At 34.3% G+C, this 21486-nt stretch overlaps 2 protein-coding genes across 19 annotated transcripts in view; one reads left to right on the forward strand and one right to left on the reverse strand.

The window, feature by feature from the left end:
• The window catches only part of TMED5 (transmembrane p24 trafficking protein 5), an 84957-nt gene that overhangs the window by 39902 nt on the left and 23569 nt on the right, over window positions 1-21486 (forward strand). The window lies entirely within an intron of this gene.
• The window catches only part of MTF2 (metal response element binding transcription factor 2), a 75972-nt gene that overhangs the window by 3127 nt on the left and 51359 nt on the right, over window positions 1-21486 (reverse strand). For 11 of the 17 annotated variants that reach the window (XM_081486347.1, XM_081486346.1, XM_081486341.1 and 8 more), the window contains 9 exons: window positions 19703-19798; window positions 18700-18768; window positions 17773-17896; window positions 10683-10750; window positions 9012-9182; window positions 4864-4969; window positions 4694-4746; window positions 4478-4582; window positions 695-3109 (listed from right to left, as the gene is read on the reverse strand). In XM_081486347.1, coding sequence (XP_081342473.1) covers window positions 2752-3109; window positions 4478-4582; window positions 4694-4746; window positions 4864-4969; window positions 9012-9182; window positions 10683-10750; window positions 17773-17896; window positions 18700-18768; window positions 19703-19798 — 1150 coding nt within the window. In that variant the 3' untranslated portion in view covers window positions 695-2751. Of the gene's footprint in view, window positions 1-694; window positions 3110-4477; window positions 4583-4693; window positions 4747-4863; window positions 4970-9011; window positions 9183-10682; window positions 10751-17772; window positions 17897-18699; window positions 18769-19702; window positions 19799-21486 lie in introns of those variants that run through there. The other 6 variants (XR_014052577.1, XR_014052574.1, XR_014052575.1 and 3 more) reach the window with 4 other exon arrangements.

The following is a 21486-nucleotide window of genomic DNA, read 5'->3' on the forward strand; positions in this document are numbered from 1 at the left end:
ACAAAATAGAAACTAAACATACCTTGCAAATAAAACAAGAAGAAATACCCTCAAACTCACATATCAGTGAACATTCACTTCTGTTAAACATTCAGTAACAAAATAAATCCAGCAAGATAAGATCTGACTTCATCACTCCTACATTAGAACTGACAGAATAACTCTGATAGCTTATATTCTGTTTGATCACCTAAAGGCCTTAGAATCCATATTTATCCATGACTATCAGGGTATTTATAAAATATATTTGTTTTGAGTAAAAATGAATAAGGTAAACTATTTTTACATCTTTTCTTTCTGTAGCCTGGGGCAAAGCTTTTCAGGAAAAAGAAAAAAGGAAATCCTTTTATGTAAACCCTAACACCTTCTATATAGGTAAGAAGAAAACAGCTGAAAGGCTGAATTTTTTTGAAGTTTGGGGACAGGGAGATACCTTGTCTTTCAAGTATAAAGTGTACAAGCTGGCTAAACATGACTTATTTCTTCAAAGGATCATACAAGATGAGCATTTAATAATTATTAATATTTACTGGGGGGACAAGAGGAAAATGAAAGTAAAGTTTTATAAAGATTCACTCAAGTGAACGTATTTATGACAGAACTAGAAACTCTTCAGCTCCCTGGCTAGATAAAAGCAGCCATCTACTGCACCAGTGTGTATTTTCAGCAAAATACAGAAGCAAAACTCATTAGCTCTTTAAAAAATACACACATTTAATGTTCGTCTGTTTTAATTCTAAGTAAAGCAATTCCAAAAATACAAACTGAACATCAGAGCCATGTGAACCACCATGATAAAATAAAACAGACATTCACAATAATTACGTCTAAAGACAGTTCAGCTTAATAAATCATCTTCCAAGTATGCTAAAGAAAAAATTACTAAAAATACTGCTGGTGTTCAGTTAGAATTAAAGGACTTTGGGGAAAATGAAATAATATGATACAGGTGGAGTGAATAAGGTTACACGGGATTTACATTTTCCATTACCCCTAGATATAAACAAACATTCAAAATCAACACAAACTCTTGTGTGTTATTCAAAATATTGCAGCTGCAGGAAAGGCAACTTTAAATTAATAGCTAGGGGAAAATCAAGTTTTGGTGGAGGTAAACAGAAGTGACAGTTCTTAATTTGCACTTTGTAAAGCTCATTTATACCTGGCCAACCAGGAACCAAATGCAGGACTACGAAGTTCTCTGCTTCTTTTGGCTATAATGTGACAAGAAAAGGTCATCTTTTGAAGATGTTTAAAGAAATAAAGCAACTTTCTTATAAACAGTCAAATAATCAATCAATGGAATAAATAAGCACTAACCCACATTTTTAACCACTCTGTAATCACTACACTTTACATATTTTTCATTTTGGTGGCAAACTCTCCAATTTTTAGGCTAAAATCCACCAATTACTTTTAAGAGTAAAATGAATAGCCACCTAAATAAGAATATTCTTCTGTTTACTCTTTGGCTAAAAAAGAAAACAAATAAACAAAACAAAAAGAAACAGAAGACAACTCTAACACTGGTGATAAAAGAAACTGTTTTTTTTTTTTTTAAAAAAAAACATGTAAAATAAAGTTATCAATTTAAATCTTGGTACATTTCATAAAAACAAGAGGTAATGTTGTAATAAAACAGCAGTTGCCTCGCAGGCAACACACTGTTTGTTAACCCTGTGCAATAAAATACTTTGTTCATACTACACTTATTCAACATGACTAACAGTTACTACAGACATTTCAGGAATCTTCACGGGATTCCTATAGACTTACTGTTAAAACTGAGAGACATTTACAATCATAATGTGCCATGAAAATTTGAAAACGTTACTTCTAGTAGGAGATAATGTTCATACTATTTGAATTTGTTTTAGGTACTGAACAGCTGAGTTACAAGGACTGATAATGAAAAGCATTCGAAAAAGCCCATGAACACTGTTGTTCACACCCTTCTTCAGAACACACTAAACTTGTTTGACACATTTCTCTTCATACATAGCAAGCAACAGCACCCAATAAAAGCCTGAGAAGAAATGCTGCTGTGTAAATACTGCAACTATTCCTGAAAAAAGAATTATGGGATATATACTCCAAAGCTGCCCATTCCCATAATTTGTATTGCATAGGTCACATAATCAATCACACACATATATATACACATGTGTGTATATATATGCACATGCAAAGAATATATTAAGACGACAATGAAGTCTAGTCACAGAGCAATTTACAGGCTCAATATATTTTTTACACTTTGAAAGAAAATTTCAGTATTTTACAGTCTTTTAGTAGGCATTATATACACTGCACTTCTAAAAGGTATTGAAATAAATTTTTTCCAACATTTTGGTAACAAAACAGACAATGTTTCTCCCAATACTTGTGCTATCTATCTACATGATCAGTTTGCTCTGAGAACCACTAACCACAAAAACTGACTCAATGGAATAATTAGAAAAATTATCTAACACCATGCATGGGTTTGAAGCATTTTTTTTAATATCCTATCCTAGAAACATTCTACAAATCTTAAGATTTAAAAAATTAAGTCTCTGTTCTGATTTTTAAAAGATATCTTTTTATGACAATATCCATAACATTGACAAGTACATGTTAAGGCTAGTATCATCTTATGTGATTTTTTTTTTAACCTTTTTTTTAAAGATAGTAAAAGCCAGACTCCTTTAGGGTTTTGAATTGTACCTACAGAAAATGAGAGTGCAGTGAACATAATGTTCAGTCCTACAGTCAGGACGCAGTTGCTCCTTCCCATTCCACAAGATACTGCACCTTTCCATCAAGTGTCACCCGACGAGCCAATACTCGGTATTTTTCACCACATGCTATTCTACCTGCAGCACCAAAATAACTGGTAATGGAGTTTTTTAGATGATTGAGTTGTAACTCCTGATCTGCTAAGTTATTCAAAATCTCTGTGTTGAGTTCATCAAATTGGTAATCTTCTTTGCCTTCATCATCTTTTACAATTTCTGAGTTCTGAGTCTGGAGTGCTCTTCTTGGAAGACGACCCCTTCTCCTCCGTAAATGTGGTATTGCAGCAGGCCAAGATCTTCCTGTACGAGTTCTTTTTCTGGAGTCAGATAATCTACAGAACAAAAAAGGCCACAATTGTCTACCCTTTCTGACATAAAAATCAGCCAAATCAAAACAACAAATGCTATATGAAATGGATTATCACTCGCCTTCATTAAATTCAATCACCTTCTTGGGGCTGACCTTTGAAGAGCTTTTCTTCCTTAACTATGTACTATTAAGCTTAAAAGAATCAAAGGAAATTTTGATTTATGAAGCCAACAAGGCAAATTCTTACCTACCAAGAGGATTTTTACGTCAGATCTTAACAACATTTTTATCATTAAACAGAAGAAAGTTCTTTCATTCATTCACTCAGTGCAAGCAATATTTAATAAGCACCTATTACATAAAAGACACCTTTACATGTGCTTTAACTGATGGCAGAACCAGTATAAAGGTTCTCTTGGTTATCAATTCTAGGCCTATTGTTAAGTAATATAGTAAACTGAAATAAGCCTAAACTATATCCTTGGCATAGCTCAACATGATATTGGTCAAATTTAAATCTCTTATCTTCTGTGTTCTCTTAAGAGATTAAGTGAAGGGGCTAAACAAGACAAGCTTTGAGTTCAGAAATTCAAAGATTTTATGATATTATAAAACAAGGTCAAAATATAGTATAGCCAATAAATTTTAAATCATACTACCCAAGTTAAAACCCCAGTTTTGTATATTTGCTAATAAACATGCCATCTTGGGCTTGTTACAAAAACCCTCTAAGTCTCAGTTTTCTTACCTATAAAATGGAACAACTCAAAAGACTGTTTTAAAAATTAAATAAGACAATGTACAAAAAAAAAGATAATGCGCATAAGCTTAACAGAATGCTTGGTTGTGAAAACAAAAATTAAACAAAAGGAAGTATAAAATCTGCAAGCTCATGGCTCTGGCCCCACATAAACTAAATTTTTCTTACCTAATACACCAGACTTCAGGAAAAAGTTGCCTTTCTAAAGAGTTAGGTTAAAAAAAAAAATACTAGAGGGAAAGTCTGCTATTGATAAAAAAATTCCTGAGTTTAAAATCCTTTTTCTAATAAAAAGGTTTGTGTGCTTGAGTCCAACTTATTAAAAAAAAAATTCACACTTGTATATTAAAAGTATAAAAAGGTCTCACAGAAAAGAGCACACCTATAAACACCAGGATACCTCTTCTCTGTGAACATAGCAAAATTCCTGACACATTTGAAAATTTTAACATCTGTGCTCTGAAAAGTAAAATTATTCAGATGAATATTAACAACCTAAGATATTTATATATAGACTGCATCTCAAAAGCTGGTATCACTTTCAATTGCTAAAAATGTATTTAATCATCAGTTTACAAAGAAAAAACTCTAGAGGAAAATTAGTTAAGAATAAGAACATAAAATATCTACCCATAATGCCTGGAAATACTAGACGAGGTAGTTTCTTTTGCACTGGAAGCACCCGTGAAATCCACATCTGAGGTATTGGATGAATGTGCAGTTCCCTCAGTTCTCCTGAGACAAAAGAATTTAAACGGTATAACAACTATATTACATAACAATAGAAATACTAATTCCCCCCCCATAAGAAAATTCCTAGGATAGGCGAAAATAACTTCTATTTACCCTATAGAACAAGGTAAATCCAAACTAGGATTCTCTGAAATTGATTCCTTATCCTGGAAAAGAAAAAAAAAAATTTTAAGAATGGTTTCTAAAAGTAATGAAAAGAAATTTAGTTTCTCAGTAATTTCAAGCAGACTTCTCTGAGAACATATGCCAATATATCCTCTTACCAAAGGTGGCTCAGCAGTTTTCTGAATCATTTTTCTTGTATATGGGCCAGGTGGACGACCTACAGATTTTTTCTTTCCTTTTTTTTCTATGCCATTGCTTACTTCCCTGAAACATAAAACCATTATGTATTTAATCTCTGCAGAAAGAAAACAAAAAGACAATGGACAATATATACTGTCATAACCTCTACTTATGTAATAATTAATTATAAAAACAAAATTAAGCTGAATCTACGAGTTTAGTCAAGTTCATAGATAATATATTCTAATTTGAATAAATATTTCTTAAATAGATATTTACATATGAAAGGTTTAAAAGAAAAAAGTTCTCTAATAAGAATTTTGAAAAATACACACCATCTAAAAACTTTTTACGAAACAAAGAAAAAAAGTACTACTGTGTTGGATGGAAGATTTCAAAACTCCTTAAAGTTCAATTATTTCATTTAGGTTGTTACTATGTAGGTACTTGGAGGATGTTTCAAGAATTTAGTACTAAATTCAGTAATATGAATTCAGTAGTTAACCTCATGGAGCCAGGAAGCATCTCTCTTAAAATTGTTCAGTCGCTATACAGTAGCTCTAAATAGAAATAGCCTGTGGGTTCCTGAATGATGCTAATCAGAAAGAGGTTGGATAATGTAAAGTAGGAATCCTTCAATTGGGCAGGGGAATCATTCAAAGGACAAAATTAGAAAGTTTTAGCAAACCATTTTAGAGACATAAAGGAAAAAATCAAGCATAAGAAGGGAAAAAAAGAAATAGGTCAAGAACATATCTAATTAACAGAAGGGAAGAATGACAAATACCAATACACAGAACATCTGTTTCATTTAATCAATAAACATCTCCATATAAAGGGAATACTAACAATAGGAATACAAAAATGTTCCCTGTCCTAATAAGGGGTTTGAGATCTTCCCTGGTAGCTTAGCTGGTAAAGAATCCACCTGCAATGCAGGAGACCCCTGTTCCTGGGTCAGAAAGATCCTGTGGAGAAGGGATAGGCTACCCACTCCAGTATCCTTGGGCTTCCCTGGTGGCTCAGATAGTAAAGAATGTGCCTGCAATGCGGGAGACCTGGGTTCAATCCCTGGGTTGGGGAGATCCCCTGCAGAAGCCAACAGCTAACCACTCCAGTATTCTGGCCCAGAGAATTCGATGGACAGAGGAGCCTAACAGGGGCTACAGTCCATGGGGTCACAAAGAATCGGACATGACTAAGCGACTTTCACATACACTAAGGGGTTCACAGTATAGATAGAAGATGATAAACATGTATACAAGCAGAATAATAAAATGGGTTAAGTGCTACAATAACATTATCCAGGAAAAATTGAATTAAAAAACAAGGTAAAGGAACAGATTTATATAATACGCTAGAAAGAGGTGAATGGAGAAAACAAGAAATGACTATCCCTCCACACCAAACTGATCTGGGAATAAAGGTGGAAGTACAAGGTAAGAGAAAGTAGAGAAGTAGAGGAACAAAGTGTAACTAGAACTATAATCCAAAATCTTATCCAAGGATAAGATGGGTGAGATGTACATTTATTTACTTTTTTGGCAGGACGATCAACATAACATTTATAAAGGACTCCTGGACTAAAGAAAGTACTCTTTAGTCCAATTCATACATAGGGCCCAGAATGAACTGAGAATGCCTTTAGAGAAAGTTGAACCATTATCTGGTCACATCAAATGAAAATATGATAACTACCACAGACAAAATGTCCTATCAAAATCAATATAGGGATTAGAGAGATTGTGGAAATCTTTTTTCTAATTTATAATATAAGCAACTGCTAGAAAAAGATTAATAATAAAAATCTGAATGTAATAGGAATAGTACTCTTTTCCTTCAGGGAAAAAAAACCCTTAAAGTACTATCTACTTTATTACTAACTCAAATGGATATATAGCACTGACAACCCTCTGTAATTATTTTTTCTTATTCTCCAAGATGATTAACTCATACCTTATGTATTGGCTCCTTAAATTTCTCTCTCAGCTATCTTTGCCTCATCATTTCACTGAGAAAACAGAAGCTACTAGGCAATAACTTCAGTCATCACAGAATTAGCATTTGTACTCATCTTTTTCTCTCCACTTCAACAGAAGGATGTTAAGTCCTGCTTTAGAAGGCCAATCCCACATTTAGATTCCCACATCCTGTCCCTTTTGTCTTCTCAAAGACTTTACAATATCTTCAGTTACCTCTCTTTCTTCCATACCATTCTCCTCCACTGACATACAGAAACAAGTTACGATTGTCTTATATCTATTTTTAAAAAACCATCGCTTGATTCAGCTTCCATTCCATTTGTCTACTTCCCTCAACAATACAGTGAAACTACTTCTGAGAGTTGACAACACATACCCTTCCTACTTTCTTCATTCTCTTTCAAAATTCTTAAAAAGTATTTCCTTTTTTTCCCCTTTCCTGTATTATTGTCACCATCATCATTTTGAATCTTCCCATGTCCCTAATTGTAGAAAAAGACCAGTTTTGACAGTAAGTTGAGCAGTGCTGGATTCGATCATATTGTCCCACTTTTACCTTTAACACTTAAGAAAAACAGTTTTTGTCAAAATCACTAATAACAAAATGTTATCTAATCCAATAAACATTTTTCTCTCATCTTAACCTGCCTCTCAGCAACATTCAGTACTGTTTAATATACCCATATCTTTCTCAAACACTCTCCCCTTCACTTGGTTTTCATGACATCAAACTTTTGTAGTTTCCTATTTCAATGATCGTTTTCTAGTCATCTCCTTCATTTATTTCACTTCTTCCAATCTCTAAATAATACCAGGACATTATTCTGGGACACATTCTCTTCTTTTCTCTCTCTAGGTAATATCATCCATTCTCATGGTTTTATATATCAACTTCAAAATTTATTATCATGTGTCCTGAGCTCCTGACTGAACATACCCAATTGCCTGTATCTAACATCATTACCACTTAGATATTCCTCATAAGAATCTTGAACTCAATGAGTATGAAATGGAAGAATGCTTTATTCACGTCATTAAAATCTATTCTTCCAGATCTTGGTAACAGACACGACCACCCACTAGTTGCTCAAACCATGTATCTGGGCATTGTGTAACTTTATCTCTCCCTTCCTTTAAAAATTTAATTCATTAGCAAAGCCAACAAATTATTCCTCCAGTGGAGATCTTGAATCTATTTTCTCTCTACTTGACTGCTATCACCTACAACTGCACAAGCCACCACTATCTCTCACCTAGAAAACTGACAGTCTTCATTTTTTATTGCTTCCACTCTTAATTCTATAGAATTTGTTTTCCAAACAGAGTCCAAAGAAGTATTTTAAAGGATAATTCAGTGTGCATACATCTTTAAAATAGTTTCCCATTATTCTGAGAAAACAACTGAAACTCCTTATGAGGTCTACAAAATATATGACCAAGCCCCACTCAACCTTTCCAGTAACCAATACTACTCTCTCTCCAGGCGTTGTTCACATCTCAGTAGCCTTCTGTAAGTTCCCAGAACATGCCTCATAGCTTCACACTTGTTATTTCTGCTACCTGAAGTATTCTTCCCTTTATTCTTCACATTGTTAGGTCATTCTCATTCTTTAAAGTTTCAGGTTCAACGTTATCATAAACAGGATTTCTTAAGCCTCCTTCTTAAAGTAGACCCCTATATTTCTATCCATCCCAGTACAGTCTAAATCTGTTTGCTATTTCCTAAATGGTATTAACATGATCTATAATTATTTTGTTTACCACCTTTCTTCCCCATTATAATGTAAACACCACCAGGGCAGAAAGAAAGTCTTATTTATCTCCAGCACTTAGACAGTAAGGTGCTTGAGAAATAGAATGAATGAACAAACAAATGAGAAATGAACAAACAAATGAATAGATACTTATGCTGTTTGTGAACAAAATCAATAGAGCCTATTTCTGGAAAGCCTTAGATCTATAGTAAATAAATAAACATCTAGCATTAACTCTTTATACCTTGTCCAAGCAAGAAATTTTAAACAGGATAACAAACCAGGGTCACTGCCACTTGTACTTTCAAATATACTAATGAGGCTAAGTAACACACATTTTTAGTTACAAATAAGCTAATGAGAAAAACTAAGCCACAGATCAACTTTTACCTTGATTCAGATATAGGTTTGGATGCCTTTCTGCCTTTAATTTTAAATTCATGGGAGGTTCCTTCAGGTTCTTTCTCTGCTTTGAAAGCCACATTTGGTGGCACAGGAGGAACACGAATTCGCAACCCAAACAAATGCTTCTTCTTCTTTATTTCTTTCCCAGACATAAACCTAAGTTTAAAAAAAAATTAACTAAAAATTTAAAAACTGAACACATATACACGGAAGATCCTCAGTCATAAAACATATGAAAGTCTACCCAATACTACCCCCTTGCTTCCCCCCCTCCCCACGTTGCTTTCTTGGATTCTTATCTGCCCCAGAGCCAGTCCACAGTAGGATATGACAGGGGAGTAGAGAGAGGAATAGTATTAGAAGGGAGAATACATGTCCGCTTTTCTTTTTAAAATGTAGCATCTAACTTTTTAAAGAAAGATGAGTACAGAGTGGTGTCTTTTTTAGTCTCGATGTGCTTTTCCACATTTTTAGTCTTATCTGTTACAAACACCTCAAAAAAGGTTTAGGAAAACAAGAATTCTATTTCAGAGTGAATCGGTGAGGAGAGAAACCCTGGCCAGAAATAGGTAAGAGCATTGGAAAACAAAGTACATCAATCCTAGAGGCCCAGAAAATAAAAGGAGTGTCTAGCATGTCAGATCTGGAATTGGAAATAACCTGGGGCAGAGGTGACATTTCTTGTGGGCGTGGGTTTCTGAAATATATGTTCCTTAATCCTTTCCCAAAGTCTTTAGAGTCCTTTTTCTAAAATACCCTCTTAAGTCTACTAGAGCATGCCTGGCTTAAGAACCACTACCAAGTGCTTAGATTGCCATTCAACTTTTATGTAAGTGTGAGAAAGGGGAGCTCCCATTTCTACCATAGCAGGAACAAAGGTATTTCTAGCACACTAAATTGAGATTACAGAATTCATTGTCCTACAAAGTATTTTACCAGCACAGTATCTGCTCACGTAACTTTATGGCTTTTTAAAGTTGTCCTCAAGATATAACCACTTGTAATTATAACATTTTTTAATGAGGAAATGTTGCTAAGTTCAAAAAAAGCAACATGTAACAAACAAAAATGTTATAATTCATAGCTGGTTGAAACCAGCATATACATTTTATTTCCACTGCCTTTTAAAAATATTTTTAAGAGATGTAGATATGAACCTTTTTTAAAAAAAAAAAGGGAAAGATTTATATAAGAATATATCAAACAATGTCACTTAATTATCAAAAACTTAGATCACTAATACTACTAGTATTCCTAAAGATGGCACTAACTAAACATCATAGAAGATCTCAATCATTTAAAAACCTATCTTCTCTTTAATATATCCCCCTATCTTCTGCATATTCCTACCAGCTAATATGATTGTTTTACTTTCAGCAGATTAAATTATAAGAACAAGTCATTACTGAGTATGCTTTGTCAACTAAACTGACCAAATTCCCCTGAAATACTCATATGCCTCCCATCTACCATTTCCAGAGAACTGCTCCTTCCCTCTTCAACCTTTGAGAATCACTGGTTTACTCTGACTAAGAGAGGACATTAAAAGCTTTTAAACAGTATGTATTAACTCTATACCAATCCCACAATTCTTAATGCCATTATTCCTTATATTTACTAAATGTCTCCCTCATAGGGATACATAAAAAAACTTACATGGTCTTGTAATCATTTAATGCCTCCAGAACATGCTCATATCTTTCAGATTTTGGTGTGTCTGCCAGCTGTGAAGTATCAAAAAAACAATTTAGTGCACTGTAATTTCATCAATTAGTAATACACAGGTGACAGAGGCAATGTGATACAAAAGAAAAGTCTACTGACTAGTTGTCAGAAGATCAAAGTTCTAATTTCAGGTCCTCACTGACCAGCTTTGTGACTTAAGGCCATTTAGCCTCTCAAAGCTTGTCGTCTCACATATAAAAAAGAGAGTATAAATCCTTCACTAGTTTCTTTACTACTATCAATACTTGTATAGAGAAAATGGTATGCTTAAAAGAACTATAAACTGTAAAATACAATAAAAATGGGATTTTATTATTTATCAATGAACTTACTTTAATTCTATAACCTGGGAAAGTAATAATACATTAGAATTACTTTAATATCAACCATAAAGCTTCTAATGATAAACATGCCATTTTATTTCCCAATACTTCTAACACAAACCAACAACCTCTATAACTTTAAAAAAGTAACAAATTTGGGGATTTTCTCTTCATACGAATTACAGACTTTGGTTAAGCCTAAAATCCAAAGTGACTCAGTATGTTTTAATCATCACACACCATTTTAAAATCTAAACATTCAATTCTGGAAAATACTCTATTTTGTTTCACATAAGTTTCTTTCAGAGTTATTTCTGCCTTTTCTTCAAAGTTTAAAGAGTAGGACCCAACAGAAAAAAATTAAATTATAAAAGACCATCTTCAATTAAAACAATAAAAATTAAAACAAATGAACAACAAAAAATCTTCCAAAATATCACCGTTGACTTTCAAAATTACTGCCAGTAATTTTATATAGAATGTGAAGTCAAGTGGGCCTTAGAAAGCATCACTACGAACAAAGCTAGTGGAGGTGATGGAATTCCAGTTGAGCTATTTCAAATCCTCAAAGGTGATGCTGTGAAAGTGCTGCACTCGATATGCCAGCACATTTGGAAAACTCAGCAGTGGCCACAGGACTGGAAAAGGTCAGTCTTCGTTCCAATCCCAAAGCAAGGCAATGCCAAAGAATGCTCAAACTACTGCACAATTGCACTCATCTCACATGCTAGTAAAGTTATGCTCAAAATTCTCCAAGCCAGGCTTCAGCAACATGTGAACTGTAAACTTCCAGATGTTCAAGCTGGTTTTAGAAAAGGCAGAGGAACCAGAGATCAAATTGCCAATTTCCGCTGGATCATCGAAAAAGCAAGAGAGTTCCAGAAAAACATCTATTTCTGCTTTATTGACTATGCCAAAGCCTTTGACTGTGTGGATCACAATAAACTGTCGAAAATTCTGACAGAGATGGGAATACCAGACCATCTGACCTGTCTCTTGAGAAACCTGTATGCAGGTCAGGAAGCAACAGTTAGAACTGGACATGGAACAACAGACTGGTTCCAGACAGGAAAAGGAGTCCGTCAAGGCTGTATATTGTCACCCTGCTTATTTAACTTCTATGCAGAGTACATCATGAGAAACGCTGGGCTGGAAGAAACACAAGCTGGAATCAAGATTGCCGGGAGAAATATCAATAACCTCAGATATGCGGATGACACCACCCTTATGGCAGAAAGTGAAGAAGAACTAAAGAGCCTCTTGATGAAAGTGAAAGAAGAGAGTGAAAAAGTTGGCTTAAAGCTCAACGTTCAGAAAACTAAGATCATGGCATCTGGTCCCATCACTTCATGGGAAATAGATGGGGAAACAGTGGAAACAGTGTCAGACTTTATTTTTTGGGGCTCCAGAATCACTGCTGATGGTGATTGCAGCCATGAAATTAAAAGACGCTTACTCCTTGGAAGGAAGGTTATGGCCAACCTAGATAGCATATTTAAAAGCAGAGACATTACTTTGCCAACAAAAGTCCATCTAGTCAAGGCTATGGTTTTTCCAGTGGTCATGTATGGATGTGAGTGTTGGACGGTGAAGAAAGCTGAGCGCCGCAGAATTGATGCTTTTGAGCTGTGGTGTTGGAGAAGACTCTTGAGAGTCCCTTGGACTGCAAGGAGATCCAATCAATCCATCCTAAAAGAGATCAATCCTGGGTGTTCATTGGAAGGTCTGATGTTGAAGCTGAAACTCCAATACTTTGGCCACCTCATGCGAAGGGTTGACTCATTGGAAAAGACCCTAATGCTGGGTAGGATTGGGGGTGGGAGGAGAAGGGGACACGACAGAGGATGAGATGGTTGGATGGCATCACCGACTCGATGAACATGGGTTTGGGTAGACTCTGGGATTTGGTGATGGACAGAGAGGCCTGGCGTGCTGCAATTCATGGGGTCGCAGAGAGTCGGACACGACTGAACGACTAAACTGAACTGAATTTTATATAGCAGCCGAAACTCCCAAAGCTCAGAACTACTTCAAGTAAAAAAAAAAACAAATCTGTCAAATATAATATGGTAGGTAGAAGAGACTTATAAAGTCATCTACTTTTATTTTACCAATTAGTCAACAGCTATAAATCTAAATTGCCCAAATTCACACTGCTGGTTAGCTAGAGAGGTAGAACTTGAACCCAAGTGACAATTAAGTACATTCCTTCATCATTCACTAAGAGCCCATTGTGTGCCTGTATTGGGTACTTTAAGAGGAAAAGGAAAGTAAGAAAGTTAGTTTGGTACTCGTTCTCCTTAACCATACCACATCTTCCTATTGTAATTTCTTAAGTGTCCAATGACAGAAATTTTCTATTAAAGGAGAACTAATGGACTCAGACTTTATAATCCAAAAGAGACCTGAAATGTCCATCTAATTCAAATTTTCATTAATACTGTAATCCCTTTAATAGTACTCAAGAGTCATGAAACCTTGGTTTAACTAGTACCACGGATGAAACCTAACGAAGGAGCTCATTCCATGGGTGAACAAAACATTCCCTCCTGGTTTCTCTTTTAAACAAGGCAGTTCTTCAAATATTTGACAGTAGTTAAGATGGCTAAGTATTAAGATTATGTTAAAGTTTTTAGCAGCACCATCACATGATTATTTCACATTCAGTTCAGTTCAGTTCAGTCGCTCAGTCGTGTCCGACTCTTTGCGACCCCATGAATTGCAGCACGCCAGGCCTCCCTGTCCATCACCAACTCCCGGAGTCTACCCAAACCCATGTTCATCGAGTCGGTGATGCCATCCAACCATCTCATCCTCTGTCATCCCCTTCTCCTCCCGCCCCCAATCCTACCCAGCATTAGGGTCTTTTCCAATGAGTCAACCCTTCATATGAGGTGGCCAAAGTATTGGAGTTTCAACTTCAACATCAGTCCTTCCAATGAACACCCAGGATTGATCTCTTTTAGGATGGATTGATTGGATCTCCTTGCAGTCCAAGGGACTCTCAAGAGTCTTCTCCAACAACACAGTTCAAAAGCATCAATTCTTTGGCGCTCAGCTTTCTTCACCGTCCAACTCTCACATCCATACATGACCACTGGAAAAACCATAGCCTTGACTAGATGGACTTTTGTTGGCAAAGTAATGTCTCTGCTTTTAAATATGCTATCTAGGTTGGCCATAACCTTCCTTCCAAGGAGTAAGCGTCTTTTAATTTCATGGCTGCAATCACCATCAGCAGTGATTCTGGAGCCCCAAAAAATAAAGTCTGACACTGTTTCCACTGTTTCCCCATCTATTTCCCATGAAGTGATGGGACCAGATGCCATGATCTTAGTTTTCTGAACGTTGAGCTTTAAGCCAACTTTTTCACTCTCTTCTTTCACTTTCATCAAGAGGCTCTTTAGTTCTTCTTCACTTTCTGCCATAAGGGTGGTGTCATCTTCATATCTGAGGTTATTGATATTTCTCCCGGCAATCTTGATTCCAGCTTGTGTTTCTTCCAGCCCAGTGTTTCTCATGATGTACTCTGCATAGAAGTAAATAAGCAGGGTGACAATATACAGCCTTGACATACTCCTTTTCCTATTTGGAACCAGTCTGTTGTTCCATGTCCAGTTCTAACTGTTGCTTCCTGACCTGCATACAGGTTTCTCAAGAGACAGGTCAGATGGTCTGGTATTCCCATCTCTTTCAGAATTTTCCACAGTTTATTGTGATCCATTAAGCTTGGCTAAATAATTCCATCCTGTTCCTGGTCCCCTACTCCCACCTTAACTCTAAAATCTCATTACATGAACTGCCATCAAGCCAAGTATCCCCCACTATACACTGTTCTTCCATACTGTTGTTTGTATATTTAAGGCTAAAAGAAAAATTTGATTAACTACTGTTGATTTGATTTTGTTTTCAGCTCAGTGTTTGAGATGATCTTTTTTCCTGATTCTGTCATCCTTTTTGAACTGAAGATAGAAACAAAAACAGAACCCTGTGGTTCGCCATTAGAATCTCCCTCAAGAACATTTCCAATCCAATGACTGCTTTTGCTACTAACTCAATTAGCTACAAATACATTTAAATTTTATTTTAACCCATTCACATTTCAGTATCTTATGTAAAATTGATACTTTTAACCAGATATGGGATCTCAGTTCCCCAATCAGGGATCAAATCCACATCCCCTGTATTAGAGGGTGAAGTCTTAACTACTGGACCACCAAGGAAGTTCCAGTTTTTAAATTAAGGTACATGTACCACTACAGTTCGGTACAAGCGTAACTTTTATATACACTAGGAAACCAAAAATTTATTATTTGCTTTATAGCGTATTAGTTTTGTTGCAGTGGTCTGAAATTGAAACCACAGTATTTCTGAGGTGTACCTGTAATATACTTAGATGCAGTAATTCACATGTTCTGAAAGTACAGTTGGCCCTCAGTATCCCTCAGTTCCAACCATGGAAAATCAACCAGATATGAAGGGCCAACTTTAGTACATCATTAGGGATAACTATAATTAATGTTATGTTATAAAAAGACTTTTAATACAAATAGAAACAAAAAGAAAATTTTATTAACCTAATTTTGAGTTAGTAACAAAACTCAATTTGCAATTCAATTTCAGTTAGCCAAAGATTTACTACTTTAATAATTAGGAATAATACATTGTCTGTATTATCTTTGCTTCTATTACCACAAACATTTAAAAGTAAACTAAATGAAAATCAATGAACAAATATTACTTACAAATTTTATGGTCTCTTTATCATTAAAACCTCACTCTAAAAACTAATTACAATATTAAGATGTAAAGTATTAATACAGAGAATTAAAACCTGAACTTCCATCTATAAATAACTAGAGAATGGGATGACTAACCTACTAAATCTGAATATTTTCTTTTTTTTTAATGTGGAGAAAGAGCAATGAGAAATGACTAGAAAGTCACTTGTTCTGATAATAAATGGGAACACTCCTTAGAAAAGTAAAACATTTGCTATAAAGTTATATTTGATTGTAATCATGTTTTTCTTAATTTTTAAATAAAGATGTATTTTTCCATTTGAGGCAAATAATAAGAAATTGAAGTTTCTTACATGTAAAACATTATCTCATAGGGTACAGAAAATAAAACATGTACCTACTGCTGAAATAAATGTTTTCTGATATACAGCAGAAGTTCACCTGGAACTGAGATAGCTAGAATTCATAAACTGAACTCATTTCTTTAAAAACAGACTGTAGTTTCTATTATTCTATTTTCAGCTTCTTCAATAAATCTAAGTTATATTTTTATTTTAATAAAAAATGACAGCATTTGAAATAAACAACTTGAGTTTTTATATGCATGCCCATTATCTACATGAAGTAACCAATGCAGACTTTAATCATGTAAAACTTTAGTGTACTAACAGAAATATAGATGTATCTGCATATGAAGTGCTGAAAGAATCACTGCTAGGAAGAAAGTATTTCAAATTAACGTATGAGAATATTAAATATACAGATGACTATAAAGAACAATATAGTTAGTAGTGCCTTATATTTTCTTCTCCCATTACTAATGTTTATTAAAATTTATCATATTTACAAGTTACTCACTTTCTCTCCAGTCATCTAAAAGAAGCTTTTGACAGAAAACTTAACGAGAATATTATATTCTAATTTCTAACACTCAAAAATCTTAGCTCAACTGATTTTAGTATCATTGATTTTAAAATCTAAGTATTTCACAGGTGTTAATTTTATACAACTGATCTACTATTTTTAATAAATGTGTACTGTGCACTCCCTGATGCCTCATAAAACCCCCAGAACAACAACAGAAACTTGATACTTTATTTGATGTGAACCTTATAAATTGCCTCATGTCTAAAAGCTACAAATGCAGAAATTCTTCCTAAATTTCATATCAGCTTAGTGTTTGCCTCAAAAAGTAACACATGACTAAAATTCACACATCCATTCCACATATTACAGAACAAAAAATTTAGTTAATATCTGTATTTTAACATTTAATATCTATATTTTAATAATTCTAAATAAATCTTTAAAAAGGTAAATATTAAAGTTACTCTAGTTACTTTCTTCTTTGTGCTGTTCAGTAGTTTCAAAATCTTCAATGAACATATATTAACTTTTATATTGCTTTTTATTAAAAAAACTCTTCGCAAACAGCATGAGTGGTTACACTTTGCAAATGAAAAGCAAAATGAGATGTCAGAATGAGAAGGATAATCCTCAATTCAGGTAACTTCATTCTCTTATTATTCTAATATTATTACCAGGTCCCACTATTCCTGAAAGTCAAAGATATAAAACAAAGTACCAAAAAGAGAGAAAAGAAGAATGTTGATTACATCTCTAAGTCTATAGTAAACCTAGAAGAAAAGGAGGAGGAACCATAGGATACCCAGTAATAAGGATTTCTCCCTCCCTTCTATCTTCAGGTACAGCAATTCTCACTTCAGAAAACTGAAGAATTAAGTAATTTCCTCCTATATTTTTTCTCAAGTCAACAGGCAACAAACAGGAGAATGAGGGCTGATCCTGATAGCCTCACCAAAGTTATTTCTCCCTATCTAGAAATACAATGCTACTTTAGATGTATGGCTTGCACATGTGCCTTAGCTGCTTTCAACAAAAACAAAATAAAAAAGACATTAAGTGGCTAATGATGTTAGCTCTGAGACCACCTACCTCTCCAGGGTGCAATCTATCCCAGTTTTCATTAATGTATGTCATAAGCTCAAGTTCAGAATCAAAGTATTTCTTCTTGTGAATAACACTTAGGTTGTAAAGGCATAGGTGTGCTATATCTACCCTGGAATCCAAAAATAATCAAATCATATGAAAATAATGTTTTGGTTATTATTTTAAAATCACACATTATTATTATAAAATCAGCTTTTAAAAAAGTCCAAAGTATTTAGGTGAACAGATGGTTAATATCATGTCATATTCACAATAAATCATTATATATGAAAATAAATGAAAAACATTAATTTATCCTGAATAATAACTAAAATTTAAGATATTCGATTTCTTAAGAGAATCTGATGTTTAAAAGTAATTTATGATCTAAAATTTCATGTTTTCACCACTACATAAGCTACAAAATGGATCACACTTTAACAGATTTTATCTGATTCATTAATTAAATCCTATCTTTTCCTAAAATATGTAAAACATTTAACAAAAATTTCTAAGTACTTACTATAAGCATTTTCAGTAAATCTCCAAAATTCATTATACTTCCCACGCCCAAGGATTACTTAACTGAGGCAGAAACTGGCATATTATAAGACCTTTCTCCCTTCTACTGTATTCTGAAGGCCCAAAAGAACTAGAAACATGAATAAGAATTTTGAAGATCTAAAAGATATTTCAAAGTTACTTTTTATGCCATTAGAAACTGAATGGCCTTATTATGTTAGCAATAAAACTAGATAACCTTTGGGAAAGATAACATCAGGCTTGAAGATAAATAAAGGAAAAGAAAGAAAGCCAGGCATAATGAAGAACAAATTTTTATTTAAGCTAAGTAAATGTATATAGAAAAGTTTCATCCTGTAAATTTAAAACACAATTCTTCTTTTGCTCTTTAATAGAAAGGTCCATACTTACCATTGTAATGGTAGACGTTTGAGGTATTCTGGTCCAGAACTGCAGACAGAGCAAATAAATGTATAAAACCTAGAGAAAAAGAAAGTTGTAACTGAGCAAGCAAGAGTACATAGAAATTATTTAACAATTAAAATTAATATTCAGCAAGTACATATCCTACAATTGACATAAGGACTGATACACAAAGCAAAATATAATCTGAATCATGACACTGTGAAGAATTTCTTCTCTAGTAATGACAACTAATGAAACAGTTTGTATATGGGAGGCAGGATCAATTTTTTTTAACCATCAAAGACCTTCAGAATTCACATACAGATTCAGATAAGTATAGTTTACTAATGACTTGTTTGTACCGGGAATTGTGATGGCTGCTCTCACGTGTTGTAGTCACTGTTACTTTTACATGTCCAAAACAATCTGGTAAAATAAGCCCAGAAGACAAGCTGACTTTGCTACGGTCAGAAAAACAATAAACTGCATAAGCTAAGATTTAAATCTAGGGCTTTTGATGTTGCATTTAGTGCTCTATCTATAACTTTTCTTCCTAGAGCCCTATTTCACATTCTCTTAATCAAAAAGGACATTAGGTCAGCCTTCTGACATTCTTTAGATCTAAGATATAAACTGTGTGCATCAAGGTTCTGTGGCCTTTTCCAATTGCCTGTCATGAGACCTATTTGAGCTTCTTTTAAAAAGGTATCAATGAGAATAATAGTATTGTGGGGCAATAGGTACCAATATAATCACTGGTCAAATACTTTAAAAGCTTTCTGTAATAATATCCAAAAGCACAAAAATTACGTTTTTTAAAAATTATGTATAATTTAAGTATATTAAACAATATTTTCCCTCTAAGGTGAACCTTTTCCGAATCAAACTACTTAAAAAAAAAAAAAAAAACCCTTTAGAAATGTGAAAAGGCAAACAGATACACAATTTTTAAAAGCTAAAAATAAAAAAACATAAATAAGTCAGTAAAGCTCAAATGCCCTTGTCTCACCTGTCTCCAAATAGCATTGGCTTTTGAAGGCATTGCACACAAGCTTCATGAAACCACTGTTTACATTTGCAGCACTGTAGCATCTTTAAATACCAGCTATACAAAAAAATTTAAGATTAAAATTACTCCCTTTCATGAGGTAAAGGTTAAAAAAAAACCATGACAAAAGTGACGTGCAGAATATAGTTCTGATTATAGCATCATAGTTCTGATATTAGTGTTAAATTTTTTCCTTCCCAAAAAGTTTATTAAAATTGACCACGTCATCCCTTCTCTCTTTTTATTCTTGAAAATGTATAAGCTCTTGAAAGCTACATCTACTATTTCTAGTCAACAAGTGTGTGTGTGTGCACACACACATGCACACACTCAGTTACTCAATAGTGTCTGAATCTTTGCGACCCCATGAACTGTAGCCCATGAGGTCCCTCTGTCCATGGAAATTTTCCAGGCAAGAATACTGGAGTGGGTTACTATTTCCTACTCCAAGGGATCTTCTCAACCCCAGGATCATACCCATGGCTCTGCATCTCCTGCATTCGTAGACGGATTCTTTGCCACTGCACCAGTTGGGAAACGTGGGGTCCTAAATTAGTAAAGGATCTTTGTCAAGTCTGCGATTTTTTTTCACATCAACAGTCTCAGAGGTCACCGATATGTAGAGCTATTTTGTCCTATAGACCAAATGGCCATAGGCAACTTTATTCCTCACTGTGTTTCCATTATTCTTGTTCATTATAATGCAAAGGAGTATAGCAATTTAATAAATTTGATTAACATAATTACAAACCTAATCTAAGACTCCACCAGTATAAAGGCTCTGTGACAGATTTTGTCCTCTTTCAGATAGCTGAACATACTAAAACTGAATCTTCAGCTAAAGGTAAGTCTCTTTTTAGTTAGTACATGGTTTTAATATATAAATATCCTTATTTGCCACCAAATTAATACCTTTTCTTCAAATAATTCTTTTGCTCACTAAGTGAGCCCCACCATTAATCTTAAGCCATATACAGGCAAAGACAAGACAACTACTAGTAAGGCAAAAGACTAATGAATACTATTTTCCAGGTACTTTGTTAGGTGTTAAAGTGTTAGCAATATCAAACATAGTTCATGCAGTCAAGGTATTAAAGAACAATGAATAATCTGCTTCATAAAATAATGTCTATAAACTTCCCTGGTGGCTCAGAGGGTAAAGGGTCTGCCTGCAATGCAGGAGACCTGGGTTTGATTCCTGGGTCGGGAAGATCCCCTGGAGAAGGAAATGGGAACCCACTCGGGTACTCTTGCCTGGAAAATCCCATGGATGGAGAAGCCTGGTAGGCTACAGTTCATGGGGTTGCAAAGAGTCAGACATGACTGAGCGACTTCACTTTCACTTTCAAAACACTAGGTATAAATGATTAAAGGAGACAGATCCATCTCTTTTCACTGTATCTCTTTTATAATGATTTAAAGAAACCAGACATAGTGTTTTTCAAATCTGCAGGAGACCAAAAACTGAAAAATATTATAAAAATGTTAAACCACAAATAAAAATTCCATAAGATTAGAGACAAGGAAGAATGAAGAAATAAAAATAACTTATATATTCACTTATTCATGTTTTCAGCACTGAACAACTTCTATGTCCCTACATCCTCTAGAGAGCACCTCTGTCTTAAGAGAAACATGGAGTCCAATAAGATTTAAGAAACCAATAATTATAATTTAAATAGAGTTAAATGTAAAGTTATTCACTAACATTTTTTAAGTATAGCACAAATACATGGTACACAATT

This window comes from Giraffa tippelskirchi, chromosome 5, assembly GCF_054371585.1.
Source record: "Giraffa tippelskirchi isolate mGirTip1 chromosome 5, T2T-mGirTip1v1.2.pri, whole genome shotgun sequence".
In the NCBI taxonomy this organism is placed as follows: Eukaryota; Metazoa; Chordata; class Mammalia; order Artiodactyla; family Giraffidae; genus Giraffa; species Giraffa tippelskirchi.